This window comes from Eleutherodactylus coqui, chromosome 9 (genome assembly GCF_035609145.1).
Source record: "Eleutherodactylus coqui strain aEleCoq1 chromosome 9, aEleCoq1.hap1, whole genome shotgun sequence".
Classification (NCBI taxonomy): Eukaryota; Metazoa; Chordata; class Amphibia; order Anura; family Eleutherodactylidae; genus Eleutherodactylus; species Eleutherodactylus coqui.
This window is the reverse complement of record NC_089845.1, coordinates 14771933-14788386: the sequence shown is the minus strand read 5'-3', so window position 1 is coordinate 14788386 and position 16454 is coordinate 14771933. Positions and strand designations below refer to the sequence as shown.

Genomic DNA, 16454 nt, shown 5'->3' with positions numbered 1-16454 from the left:
CATAAAGAGGGACTCACTGACGGGCACACACACACACACACACACAAGGACTCACTGACGGGCACACACACACAGGGACTCAATGACGGGCGCACACACACAAGCAGGGACTCACTGACGGACGCACACACACACACAGGGACTCACTGACGAGCACGCACAGGGACTCACTGATGGGCACACACACACAGGGACTCACTGACGGGCACACACACACACAGGGACTCACTGACGGACACACACATACACAGAGGGACTCACTGATGGGCACACACACGGACTCACTGACGGGCACACACTCACGGACTAACTGTCGGGCACACACATTCAAGGACTTACCTTACTGACGGGTGCACACATACACCAGAACTCACTGACGGGCGCTTACACACACAGGGACTCACTGACGGGCGCTTACACACACAGGGACTCACTGACGGGCGCCTACACACACAGTGACTCACTGACGGGCGCTTACACACACAGGGACTCACTGACGGGCGCTTACACACACAGGGACTCACTGACGGGCGCTTACACACACAGGGACTCACTGACAGGCGCTTACACACACAGGGACTCACTGACGGGCGCTTACACACACAGGGACTCACTGACGGGCGCTTACACACACAGGGACTCACTGACGGGCGCTTACACACACAGGGACTCACTGACGGGCGCTTACACACACAGGGACTCCCTGACGGGCGCTTACACACACAGGGACTCCCTGACGGGCGCTTACACACACAGGGACTCCCTGACGGGCGCTTACACACACAGGGACTCCCTAACGGGCGCTTACACACACAGGGACTCACTGACGGGCGCTTACACACACAGGGACTCTCTGACGGGCACACACACTCACTGATGGGCACACACAGGGACTCACTGACGGGCGCACACACACAGGGACTCACTGACACGCACATACACACACAAACGGACTCACTGATGGGCACATACATGCGCACACACACATAGGGACTCACTGATAGGAATACACACAGAGGGACTTACTAGTGGGCGCACACATACACAAGGACTCACTGACGGGCGCTTACACACACAGGGACTCACTGATGGGCGCACACACACACACACAGGGACTCACTGACGGGCACACACACACACACAGGGACTCACTGACGGGCACACACACACACAGGGACTCACTGACAGGCACACACACACACACACACACAGGGACTCACTGATGGGCACACACACACAGGGACTCACTGACGGGCACACACAGGGACTCACTGACGGGCATACACACACAGGGACTCACTGACGGGCACACACACACATGGACTCACTGTCAGGCACACACACACAAGGACTCACTGACGGGCACACACACACACACAGGGACTCACTGACGGGCGCACACACACACAGGGACTCACTGACGAGCACGCACAGGGACTCACTGACGGACACACACACGCACACAGGGACTCACTGACGGACACACACATACACAGAGGGACTCACTGATGGGCACACACACACGGACTCACGGACTAACTCTTGGGCACACACACACAAGGACTCACTGACAAGCGCACACACACAAGCAGGGACTCCCTGACGGGCGCACACACACAGAGGGACTCCCTGACGGGCGCACACACACACAGGGACTCACTGACGGGCGCACACACACACACGGACTCACTGTCAGGCACACACACACAAGGACTCACTGACGGACGCACACACACACACACACACACACACAGGGACTCACTGACGGGCGCACACACACACAGGGACTCATTGACAAGCATGCACAGGGACTCACTGACGGGCACGCACACACACGCAGGGACTCACTGACGGGCACACACATACACAGAGGGACTCACTGATGGGCACACACACACGGACTCACGGACTAACTGTCGAGCACACACACACAAGGACTCACTGACGAGCGCACACACACAAGCAGGGAGTCACTGACGGGCGCACACACACACAGGGACTCACTGACGGGCGCACACACACACAGGGACTCACTGACGGGCACACACACGCACACAAGGACTCACTGATGGGCACACACGCACACAGGGACTTACTGACGGGCACACACACACAGGGACTCACTGATGGGCACACACACACACGGACTCACTGACGGGCACACACACACACGGACTCACTGACGGGTGCACACACTCACACACACACAGGGACTCACTGACGGGCGCACACACACACAGGGACTCACTGACGGGCGCACACACACACACAGGGACTCACTGACGAGCACGCACAGGGACTCACTGACGGGCACACACACACACGGGGACTCACTGACGGACACACACATACACAGAGGGACTCACTGATGGGCACACACACACGGACTCACGGACTAACTGTCAGGCACACACACACAAGGACTCACTGACGAGCGCACACACACAAGCAGTGACTCACTGACGGGCGCACACACACACAGGGACTCCCTGACGGGCGCACACACACACAGGGACTCCCTGACGGGCGCACACACACACAGGGACTCCCTGACGGGCGCACACACACACAGGGACTCCCTGACGGGCGCACCCATAAAGAGGGACTCACTGACGGGCACAAACACACACACACACACAAGGACTCACTGACGGGCACACACACACAGGGACTCAATGACGGGCGCACACACACAAGCAGGGACTCACTGACGGACGCACACACACACACACAGGGACTCACTGACGAGCACGCACAGGGACTCACTGATGGGCACACACACAGGGACTCACTGACGGGCACACACACACACAGGGACTCACTGACGGACACACACATACACAGAGGGACTCACTGATGGGCACACACACGGACTCACTGACGGGCACACACTCACGGACTAACTGTCGGGCACACACACTCAAGGACTTACCTTACTGACGGGTGCACACATACACCAGGACGCACTGACGGGCGCTTACACACACAGGGACTCACTGACGGGCGCTTACACACACAGGGACTCACTGACGGGCGCTTACACACACAGGGACTCACTGACGAGCGCTTACACACACAGGGACTCACTGACGGGCACTTACACACACAGGGACTCCCTGACGGGCGCTTACACACACAGGGACTCCCTGACGGGCGCTTACACACACAGGGACTCACTGACGGGCGCTTACACACACAGGGACTCTCTGACGGGCACACACACTCACTGATTGGCACACACAGGGACTCACTGACGGGCGCACACACACAGGGACTCACTGAAACGCACATACACACACAAACGGACTCACTGATGGGCACATACATGCACACACACACATAGGGACTCACTGATAGGAATACACACAGAGGGACTTACTAGCGGGCGCACACATACACAAGGACTCACTGACGGGCGCTTACACACACAGGGACTCACTGATGGGCGCACACACACACACACACACACACAAACACACACACACACAGGGACTCACTGATGGGCGCACACACACACACAGGGACTCACTGACGGGCACACACACACACAGGGACTCACTGACGGGCACACACACACACAGGGACTCACTGACGGGCACACACACACACAGGGACTCACTGACGGGCACACACACACACAGGGACTCACTGATGGGCACACACACACAGGGACTCACTGACGGGCACACACAGGGACTCACTGACGGGCATACACACACAGGGACTCACTGACGGGCACACACACACATGGACTCACTGTTAGGCACACACACACAAGGACTCACTGACGGGCGCACACACACACACAGGGACTCACTGACGGGCGCACACACACACAGGGACTCACTGACGAGCACGCACAGGGAATCACTGACGGGCACACACACACACACACAGGGACTCACTGACGGACACACACATACACAGAGGGACTCACTGATGGGCACACACACACGGACTCACGGACTAACTGTTGGGCACACACACACAAGGACTCACTGACAAGCGCACACACACAAGCAGGGACTCCCTGACGGGCGCACACACACAAGCAGGGACTCCCTGACGGGCGCACACACACACAGGGACTCCCTGACGGGCGCACACACACACAGGGACTCCCTGACGGGCGCACACACACACAGGGACTCCCTGACGGGCGCACACACACACAGGGACTCCCTGACGGGCGCACACACACACAGGGACTCCCTGACGGGCGCACACACACACAGGGACTCCCTGACGGGCGCACACACACACAGGGACTCACTGACGGGCGCACACACACACACACGGACTCACTGTCAGGCACACACACACAAGGACTCACTGACGGGCGCACACACACACAGGGACTCACTGACGGGCGCACACACACACAGGGACTCATTGACAAGCATGCACAGGGACTCACTGACGGGCACGCACACACACACATGGACTCACTGTCAGGCACACACACACAAGGACTCACTGACGGGCGCACACACACACAGGGACTCACTGACGGGCGCACACACACACAGGGACTCACTGACGAGCACGCACAGGGACTCACTGACGGGCGCACACACACACAGGGACTCCCTGACGGGCGCACACACACACAGGGACTCCCTGACGGGCGCACACACACACAGGGACTCCCTGACGGGCGCACACACACACAGGGACTCACTGACGGGCGCACACACACACACACGGACTCACTGTCAGGCACACACACACAAGGACTCACTGACGGGCGCACACACACACAGGGACTCACTGACGGGCGCACACACACACAGGGACTCACTGACGAGCACGCACAGGGACTCACTGACGGGCACACACACACACAGGGACTCACTGACGGACACACACATACACAGAGGGACTCACTGATGGGCACACACACACGGACTCACGGACTAACTGTTGGGCACACACACACAAGGACTCACTGACAAGCGCACACACACAAGCAGGGACTCCCTGACGGGCGCACACACACACACAGGGACTCCCTGACGGGCGCACACACACACAGGGACTCCCTGACGGGCGCACACACACACAGGGACTCCCTGACGGGCGCACACACACACAGGGACTCACTGACGGGCGCACACACACACACACACACGGACTCACTGTCAGGCACACACACACAAGGACTCACTGACGGGCGCACACACACACAGGGACTCACTGACGGGCGCACACACACACAGGGACTCATTGACAAGCATGCACAGGGTCAGTGACGGGCACGCACACACACACAGGGACTTACTGACGGGCACACACATACACAGAGGGACTCACTGATGGGCACACACACACGGACTCACGGACTAACTGTCGGGCACACACACACAAGGACTCACTGACGAGCGCACACACACAAGCAGGGAGTCACTGACGGGCGCACACACACACAGGGACTCACTGACGGGCGCACACACACACAGGGACTCCCTGACGGGCGCACACACACACAGGGACTCACTGACGAGCGCACACATAAAGAGGGACTCACTGACGGGCACACACACGCACACAAGGACTCACTGATGGGCACACACACGCACACAGGGACTCACTGATGGGCACACACACACACAGGGACTCACAGGTGCACACCCACGTGCATACTTGCAAAGCTATATCAACAGAAGTTATAGGGATTAGAATATGGCAGCAGAAAATCTGTATTTTTAAGATATGTTATGTTTTATTACATCAAACAAAAAACCCTTTATAAATTTGTCATCATTGCAATTGTACCAGTCCACAGAATAAAGTTGTCATGTCATTTTTGCCTTAGCATCTTCTGTAAAAACATACACCCCTGCCACCTCCCACCCCTCTTCAAGGCGGCAGAACTGTGTTGTTTAGCATTTCACTGCACTCCAAATTTATTTTTTAAAGTTGTCCAGTACATTATATGGTATATTAAATAGTACTATCGAAAAATACAACTTAACCCGCCAAAAAAACAAGCCCTGATACAGATACTTTGGGGGGAAAAAAGTTATAATTTGTTGAAAGTTGGAAGCAGAAACCAAAGATTTTTTTTTTAAATGGCTGCATTCTTAAGTGGTTAAATAAAATATTTGTAGTGTGTTGTTGCCACTTGTGTTTGGCTGTACTGTGTGTCTCGGCCAAGCAGTACATGCACCTGTGCATTTACTTTGCTTGTAAGGCCTCATGTCCACTAGGAAAATCGGGCCCGCGCAGTTTATCCATGCAGAAGCGTGACCCTTCTTTCCTGGGGACATGAGGCCTGAAAATAGATCTTTCTTACCTGTCCGGACACTGCCGGTTCCTGTCCGTCGCGGACGGATCTTCTTTCTCTCTGCCTGGCGAATGCGCTCGGCACGCCGACAACGTGCCACGCGCATGCGCTGTGCACTCTTTTTTTTTTTTTCTTTTAAAGTCCTGCTCTCTCGCGCCGGAGAGCAGAAATTCAGCAGCGAGTGTACCGCGGGACCGGACGGCTTCCATAGGCTTCTATGGAAGCCTGCAGGAGACCCGCAGAAAATGGAGCATGTCGTGTTTTCTCTCACGTGCGGGAGAAAACGCAAATCCATTAAAATGCCATCCGCGGGTGCAAATTTCACTTTAATTGCCCGCGGATGGCCAATGGATCCCTATGGACAAAATTGAATGCGGATTCCACAGCGGAAATCCGCTGCGGAATCTGCAATATAATTTTGCTAGTGGAGATGAGGCCTAAGAAGTGCTGACTAAATTTATTTTTCTTTTTAGCAGTAATGCATTTTTACCCCTTAATGACCAACCCATCGATAGTCGTATTAGGTCTTGTTTTTTGTGGGATAGGATCTATTTTTATTTTAATCGTTTTGTGGTATACATAATTGTTTAAGCTTTACATTTTTGAAGGGCCAGGGTGAAATCCCATCATTGTTCTTTGGGCTTTGTTCCTATGGTTTCCACAGTGTGGTGTAAATAACATGAGTGGTTTTTTTTGTTTTTTTTCTTTGGGGCGGGGGGGGGGGGAGGGGGTAGCAGGATTATGACAACACCAAATTTATATATTTTACTACTACTGCACACACAAAAACTCCTTTTTACAGAGCACAAGTTGCTTTTTCATATGTGCATTCAATTTCAAAAGCCATAACATTTTTAGCTTTTCATCCACAAAGCTCTATGAGGGCTTGTTTTTTGTGGGGTGATCTGTAGTTTTCATCAGAACCATCTTTGGGATAATTTTGATTACGGTTTTTTTTTTTTTTTTTTTTAGAGGCAAGATAAAAAACTGCAATTCTGGAGCAGCTTTAAGGGCTCATTCAGACGGGCGTGTTTATGTGCATACATAGGTGCGCACAAAACCACGCGTCTATTTAGAACCATTGGTTTCCTATGATATGTTCAAATGTCCGTGTTTTAGAGGTGTGCAAACGCACGCACCTGCAAATGATAGGACATGTGTGCACTGCATAGGTCTGTGGTACGTGTAAATATTCCTGCGGGGAGTCCCCTTGTCACTGAACACTGTGAGAGCACTGTCCCAGTGTTCAGTAATGATGGCACCTCCCGCTGTGGCAGAGGATCGCGATCTTCTCCCATTGCTTTCAATGGGGCTGACGGTGGCCCCATTAAAAGCAATGGAATGCAGGCAACCCCTACAGGGATTTTTGAGGAAGGGCTTTAAATATAAGCCCTTCCCTCAAAATCCTCCCTGGCATGTGTAAAAAAAAATATATACTTACCTCTCCTCTGTCGAGGCTCAGGAACGTCTTATCTGCTTGGTTCCCGGTACTGCTCTGAAGCTCTTTCAGCAGCGGAGATTTAAAATTCATAGTTTTTTATGTCTTTCACTATGCAGATTAAATAATATACCAACTTTCTTATTCTTTTTATATAGTAAGGGAGAAAGAGGAATGCATTGAGCTTTTAGCTTTTTTTTTTTTTTTTTTTTACATTTTCATTCAATTTTTTTAGATTTTTTTTTATTTTTGGCCCACTAGGGGATTTGAACTTCCTGTACTTGGATTGTTCATACCATACACAGGAATAGTTCAGCACTGTAGTGAATTTTTCAAGCCTATTAGGCCCTGCTTCTGGCAGGGACCAGTATGCCATAGTAGATGGCTGACTTATTGTTAGGCCTTTGGGTGAGATAGCAACTCCTCTGCCCCCTGTGATTTTATTGCAGGGGCTGATAGGGGACAGGATATCAAACTGACCAAGGCATCTAAACAGCCAGCATCAGAGCTAACTCCAGTTCCTGAGCTCCTGTGCCAGGCTCCTGCAAAAAAAACAAAACACCCTTACACTGGAAAAAAGCCCGTTAGTGGTCGCTATTAAAAAGGCATTTTTGCAGCCACTAACCAGTAACAAGAATGCTTGGATGTTATTACATTGCCTTCCTAAAATAGATTCTTTACACCTTTCAACCTGGTTATTTGTGGATTGTATTATTTTCACCATTGCTTTCTGTCTAATGGCTTCTGCACACTTTCCTTTTGTCTTGCGTGTTTTTTTCACGCGATATCGCTGCGTTTTTTCACGCCATTGTCAATGGGACTTTCTAATGTTAAGAACGCATCGCACAAAAATTCCAAAGCACAAACTTGCGTTTTTAACATTAGAAAGTCAGATTGACAATTGCGTTAAAAAACCGCAGTGATATCGCAGCGTTAAAAAAACCGCAAGTGGGTGTGAGCCCTAATAGAGCAAGCAGAATAAGTGATTTCTATGTTTTTTCATCTGCTCAAAGTATATTATGTTTTCATTAAAATGAATATTTTATTAGGGTGAAGTTCTATTTGAAAACTGGGAATCTATATTTAATGGAAATGGAGGGCGTTTCCCAATGCAAATTCCAATCTATTCCTTTGATGGAAGAAATGTCTTGACCGATCCAGCCTGGTACGTTTGACAGTTTTATATAACAGGAGAAGTTTCCATCTCCATCTTTTAGGAAAACAGCTAGCAATTACTTGACAAATCGTGACAAAGACGAAACGTCGCTGTATCGTCCGATTGTGAGTGAATAAAGACACATCCCCTTGTGGATGTTTGGACTTTTTGCAGCCTAACTTTGCTGCCCTGCGGTTCTATTCTTCTGTGATTTCTGTGGACTTGGATCCAGTCCATAATGGGGCGAGCATAGGTGACTGGAACTGAGTGCTGCTGGATTAAAGACTTAGCTAGCAATTACTGATTTATATGCTTTTTGTGCATCAAGTTAGACAATGTAAGTCATCCATTCTACAACAGAAATAAAAACAAAATATTTGAGTAGAATAGGAGAAGTTTTAGGTATAACAGTGGCCTCATGATACAATATTTTCAACATAAAATGGTCCTTCCTGAACAATTTTAACTTAATACCAGATTCAACATACAGTGTCACAGACAGTCCAGTTCTGCTGGAAAATCAGCCCAATGGGCATTTCATTGGTAAAAACACATGTATTACTGACGTCGATGCATAATTAAGTGCCTATACAGAACAGTTTTATTCACGGAGACAGATCGGTTTTTAAATCGAAGAGTAAATCACTGGAGAACCTACCAAAAATATTGTTGTTGAAAAATAACTTTTTATTTGTAGAATTAAAATGATGCACAGAACCCACTACCTAAACACAACTATGTGATAACCAGAGAACCTGCTGATTTTGGAACAGATTTATGTGAATATAGTCTGAAGGTATAAGGTTTGCACCCTTTAGTGTTTATACTTTTGATACTTTGTAATGTAAGACCCCCGATGCCGCTGTGTCTAGCCACCACTGGGTTCCCACTCAATATACCTTACTGATATAGATGTATAGTCTATTATTCTAGCCAAGTTTTTATTATGAAAGTCCTTTCGGGAATTGGCAGATATATGCTAGAACCAGTATCTTATGTGGTTTATGATTTCACAGTGAGGGTGCGGGCAGACGAGCGCATAAACGGCGCATTTTTGCGACCAAACGTATATACGTGACCATCTGAGGCAATGGTTTCGAATGTATTCGTTCACATGGGCGATTTTACGGCGCGTAAAAACGGCAATTCGAAAAAAAACGGAACATATGCGACCGAAATATGCGCCAACGCATATTCGATCACCGAAAAGACCGTTTGCAAAGTAGGAACAAACGAAAATACGCTTTCTAGCTCTGGTCGTGATCGGTGAAAAACGATCGCTCGGGCGATTATACGTTGCGCTCGTGCGAACGTAAATACGCCTACGCTCGTCTGCCCGCACCCTGAACCTGATAGTATGTCCCCAGTATTTTATCTTAATGAGGACTGAGAGTGATTATAGGTCTGAGCGCGGTGAGGTCCCAATGCTATAGATGTTTTTGATAGAGGTTTTTATGGCATTCAGGGCACACTCCTCCCTTGCATCTGTAGTTGTATTACTTAAATAGTTTCTGTAATCTCACTTGTTGTTGGAAGACTATCTGACTGATAAACTCTCATTGTTAGGGTGCATTCACTTGAACGTATATCGGCTCGGTTTTCACGCCGAGCCGATATACGTTGTCCTCGTGTGCAGAGGGGGGAGGATGGCAGAGCCAGGGCCAGGAACTGTGCTCCCGCCCCCCTCTCTGCCTCCTCTCCGCCCCTCTGCACTATTTGCAATGGGGAGAGGCGGGACGGGGGCGGGGCTAATTCCCTGAATTTAGCCCCGCCCCCATCCCGCCTCCTCTCATTGCACATAGTGCAGAGGGGCGGAGAGGAGGCAGAGAGGGGGCGGGAGCTCAGTTCCTGCTTCTGGCTCTTCCAGCCTCCCCCCCCCCCCCCCCGTGCACATGAGGACAACGTATATCGGCTCGGCGTGAAAACCGAGCCGATATACGTTCGTGTGAATGCACCCTTAGCCTGGTGGAAACCTTATACCTTCAGCTTGAGCTGCTCCTTTGGGTAACAGGTGAAGACGGCTCCATATTATTTTTCTGGTACCCTGAAAAAACTCCTGTCCTTAACATAGAAAGTGATTTACAGCTTACAGCAGCTCTCTGACTGTTAAATGGAACTTTCTTCATTAGTTAGCTGCTTAATTTTCTTTAATCTTCCTTTTGTATTACTTTGGGCTGACATTTTGGGGTCTTCCAAATCAATTGCCAGTAACCATAGAACCAATAGCCATAGAACTATGGTAGCTATAGTTTAATGTACAATATTTTCAACATGCAAAGGTAGTCTTAGAATCAATTAATAGTAGATGTTGAGGGTCTATTTTCTCACAAAATGGCAAAACAGTGTTTCAATTATTTCCTTAAAAGAGGTGATTCTTAAAGGACTTTTTTTTAAAGAAACGGCTCCACTCTTGTCCACAGTCTGTGCTTGACTTGAAGTGAATGGAGCTGAATTACAATAGCAGATAGAACTCATGGACAAGAGCATTGCTGCTTTTAGGAGAAAAAAAATCTCCCCTATCTTCTAATCCTGCACAAATAAATATGGGACTAACACATATGCATCCATTTATATGCAGAGTTGGAATTTCAGTATAATTAAGGTACATGTAAAATATCTATCTTTTAGTTCTGAAATTAGCAAACAAAGCAATAGTCCCCACCTATTGTTAAGGCTATTCCAATAGTGATTAGCTATAATACACCTTGTCAGCCAGGATCATGTCAACTGACATGGTCACATTTTGAAGACTTTTTTTACATAAGACATCCGATATATTAATTCTATGCTGTTTTACTGTTTACAGGCCTCAAAAAATTCTGTGGCATGGCTCAAACCAGAATGGCATTCGACTAGTTCACAATTACTGTGAGGCATGGAGAACAGCGGATATGGCAGTCAGTGGACAGGCGTCTTCACTTTGGAATGGAAGGCTGTTGGATCAGAAATCATACAGCTGCTCTAATAAATTTATTATACTGTGTATTGAGAATAGCCAGATTGTGGATGGAAGGAGAAAATAAATTTTATCAGAAGGAAAAAAAGAAGACACTGAAGTTCCTTCTGTATATACTGAACTGTTTAACAAACTGCACACTTTATAGCCAAAGAAAACATACCTCGTTTATTACAGAATTGCAGTGGAAAGTAGATTCCAATCTCTACTTTGGTGCTACATAGAAGGAAGAAGGTTGGATGGTAAATGATCAGCTAATATTTTTGGCAGTGGGCTGGAGAACTCCGTAGTTCTTACACTGCAATCTATTTTTTAAGTATTCAAGTCAAGGAGAGGTTTTCTTCTGAGAAAACAAAACACATAGAAATGGTGCAAAACAAATCTGTACATGCATAGCTTTCAGTTTCAGAATGGATCACAGTATATACTACTGCAACACAGGTGTTGTAATTCATTTCGAGGAACTGTTAAGTCTTTTGAGATCATTTCACTCATTTAATTTGATATTTTGGAACACAGGAATCGTACAGATTGCAGCCTTCCATCATAGATATAAAAACCCTGACAGGAACATAACAGACCTCAATATGAGTACCGTAATTGAAATCCATTTCAAAAATTGGATTTTACCAAAATGTCACGTCTCTGTTGAGGTCCTTTTACAAAGGCCAATGACTAGCTGAATAAATGTTCATATGAACACTTGATCTGAAGCATTGACCCATGTAATCAAACCAGCAGTTTTTTGGCTGCGCACATCTTGTGCACGCAGAAACGATAACAACTCCCCGTGTAAACTGGATGTGCTGCAGACAATATTGTAAATGAGCAGCTGCCCAAAGATTAAAGCCACGAGCAATCATTTATGCTACCATTTATTCTCCAACAATTGACCAGTTTACAAATTCCTTTAATGAGTGCCAATCAGCTCATATTGCTGATCGGTGCTTGTTAACAGCAGCTGTTTGTAAAAGAAACCTTACAAATGGAAGGTATGACACAAATGAACAGAATTAAAACAATCCTGTTATGATAACTTCCACCGATAAATGAATATTATTGCATATTTAGACCAAGTAAACTAGAGTTTACCAATTTGGTAATTTATTATATTTATCAACTATGGGAACATTTACATGTGGCAAAAAATGTGTATTTATTTCCAACTTGTAAATGTACTCCTATTACTGTCAACTGTCATTGGGCTGTTGAGATGTCATTTAGCTACACCTGGGGACATAGTAACCTAAACTCAACGATTGTATTGCAGAGATTAGCTGGCTTGCTGAGGTATATGTAACCTCTACTACACAGCGTTCTACAAATACAATCATATGATATATATTTATTTATCACAAGTAGGTATTATAGAAAAAGAAGTAAAAGGATACGACTTCTTTAGAAAATAAATTGATTCAGGATTCACCAGAAGTATTTGTTCAATAATAGAGATGAGCGAGCACCAAAATGCTCCTGTGCTCGTTATTCGAGCCGAGCTTTTTGTAATATTCGAGAGCTCTTTTTGAAAACGAACCCCACTGAAGTCAATGTGAGACTTGAGCATTTTTGCAATGGACCTGTCGTGTGCCGAGTGTTTTTTTTTGTTCTCTCTCTCTCTCTGACACTGCTGTAGACGTGCACATGCTGGCACATCACAGCAGGAAGTGGTAAAGCGGGGAGGGGCCAAAAATTTTCTCGAACGCGACGTGGTGCTCGCTTGAGTAACGAGCACCATCGAGTATGTTACTACTCAAATGAGCATCAAGCTTGGACAAGCATGCTCGCTCATCGTTATTCAGTAAGCTTATTTGATGGATGCTACAGTCTTTCAAAGCTATTGCAGCTTTGCCCTTGTATATATAGTATGTGCTGCACTATACTTAGGGCTCATGCCCATGAACGATACGACAAACGCCCGTGGATTTACGCCGTGGAAGTATTGCGATTCAAAACAAATAAGTGTCAGTGAGTGATCGCGTTTTTACACGCGGATTTCCGCGATCTCCATTCCTTGATATCAATGGAGCCCTCCCACAGTGTAAATCAGCAGTAAAATAGAACATGCCACGATTTTTTTTCTGCATGTGTGCATTGGCAGGCAGAATGCTATTAGCTTCAATAGAACCTTGCCACTGCAGAATTCACGCACGGATTTCCGCCCCATGGGAAAAGTGGTGCAAGTCCGTCCGTGGGCATTCACCCTCCAAAAGGAACGTTAAACATAAATGATAACAGTAAACAGCAAATAAGCTTGTTTTACAGGATTCTCTACATGTTTCTTAAGTGTCTCATATGTCTTTTACAAATCTGGTATACAACACTGGTTAATTACCTGTTGATCCATTACATTTTCTGTAGTGCAGCGTCCCATAGGGCGTCCCCGACACCTGACATACGTGGGGAGCTGGGAGGATATAGTGCTGATGTGTCACGGTGGCACTTACTAGATTCCTTCCTGGAGGAACACACGCAGACAAGGCCAGAGTATCACTGCAGGCCACCTGAGACACCCCTGGGATAGGGAGATGCCCACTAAACAGGATAACAGGGGTTGTAGCTGTCACACGTGATGCCACTGTTCCTTCACACACTGGTACGATCCTCAGCGGAAAATAAATGCAGCTACAGACAGTTTTTAGTACCACGGGTCTCTAGGAATGGTTAGAGCTCGGCATAAACTTTACTTGAAAACTTGAAAAACTCATAATACAAGTCAGTTCAAATATAGACTTCACAGTGCAGGAAAAATTACTTCACTTCAGAACGTAGTACCTCCACACATCTGTCATAAACTCAAAGACGCACATGTGTCAACGGAGACCTTTTTCTTGCAGTACCTCCACCCCGGCTTGGAGACACATGGGTGTGACAATTAAAGGGTGTACCTCTACGTGGTGATCCAGACCTTGGACGGTTGTATAGGAAAATTAGAGGATTACTTAGTACCTATGCACTAGCCTTGGAAAAACAGTTATTACTTACAAGTGCTCTCACTCTTGGGGGCTCACTCTATTTACATCCAGCTTACAAGCAGCTCTGGAAATCTTTCCTCCTCTTCAATCTTCACCACAGGGAGACTGAAGGTGCCTCCATGTAGCTCTGTATTAGGTGGAACTTAGGTGGCAGACAAGTTGGAAGACTGTACTTCTTTCCCGCTTTCAAGCACTCACATTTATACCTTCTCTCATACCACATGACATGACATAACTGATACATCTTACCACATGACATGACACAACTGATGCAGGCTTTGGATTTTATTAAACACTTAACCCTTAAGTATGTGTGTGCAACACACATACTGGAAATGACAAGGAAGCTTTGCACAGTGCATCGGGGTTTGGCTGCAGCGAAAAAACACTAGATTTCCGCTGGGAAAGCAATGCTTCAAAACCCGCGGCACTTAGCCGCGGGTTTTGTAGCAGTTTGGCAGCGCGTTTTTCAGTTTCGGCTGGCGCTCCCATATAGAAGAGCGTGGCCGCAGCGTAAAAAAAATTTACATGCTGCAGCCGCAGAATCCGCGCCGCAGCGCCGGCTTTGCCACGATGGATTGGCCATTCCGTATGGATGAGATTTTTCACAAATCTCGTCCACATGGCTGGCCAAGCTCAGGATTAGTGGCCGCAGGCGAATTTGCCGCAGCTAAATTCCGCACGGAATTTCTGAGGCAAATCTTCCCTTGTGAACCCAGTCTTACATCTAGATACAGATGTGTAAAGGGGATGCTTGATTTCCTGGGACACATATAGATTTTTTTTTTAGAACATATATTACACTTTTGATTGCAATAAGAAACTGAATATGAAGGAGAAAAGCGAGACATATTACTATGAGGAATTGCTAGGATTTCTCCATTTAAGCACAGCATGCATATTCTGTGTCCAAGGCTCCCATATTATTGAAGTCATTTATGTTGAAGAAATACTAAGGTTGCATGTACACAGGCTTATGCTTCCAACAGTCATCCTCTGTAAGGCACCTTTAATGTGTGTTCTACTTGCCAAAATGGGTTTCTTTTATGTGCCTTATTTTGCTGAATTGCAAATAGAATTTCTTTGTCCTGACATTCCAAAATATTGCTGTATTGATATAAAGGAAATGCAGATTTTTATGCAAGATGACAACCACGAAGAATGAGGTTTTATCACATATGTATATAGTTTTGTATGGCTGAGAGATCATTCTTCTATTGCTACTAAGAAATTCACAGCATTTCAATTAATAATGTCAAAATGTATCAAGTATTAGCAGATAACCAGGTTTTATGTAGGCCATCTTTTTCATTAAAATTAAACTTGTTTACATGATTTCTAGTTCTGTGTTGAGTAGATTTAATGGAAATTACAAATATAAACAATATTTAAACAATTTTAGTACTGAGCCGACCAATTGAGTGAAACATGAGCAGACTTGTATTTTGTCCACATTAGAGATGAGCGAGCACCAAAATGCTCGGGTGCTCGTTACTCGAGACGAATTTTTCGCGATGCTCGAGGGTTCGTTTCGAGTAACGAACCCCATTGAAGTCAATGGGCGACTCGAGCATTTTTGTATATGGCCGATGCTCGCTAAGGTTTTCATTTGTGAAAATCGGGGCAATTCAAGAAAGTGATGGGAA

The 16454-nt window shown here is 47.2% G+C and overlaps 1 protein-coding gene across 1 annotated transcript in view; it reads left to right on the top strand.

Annotated features, from left to right (window-relative positions):
- The window catches only part of COL15A1 (collagen type XV alpha 1 chain), a 638286-nt gene extending 622143 nt beyond the window's left edge, over positions 1 to 16143 (top strand). Inside the window, exons 38-39 of the mRNA XM_066579143.1 lie at positions 8774 to 8889; positions 11687 to 16143. Of these exons, the coding sequence (XP_066435240.1) occupies positions 8774 to 8889; positions 11687 to 11903 (333 nt within the window). The 3' untranslated portion in view covers positions 11904 to 16143. The remainder of the gene's footprint in view (positions 1 to 8773; positions 8890 to 11686) is intronic.
- The last annotated feature ends 311 nt before the right edge of the window (positions 16144 to 16454 follow it).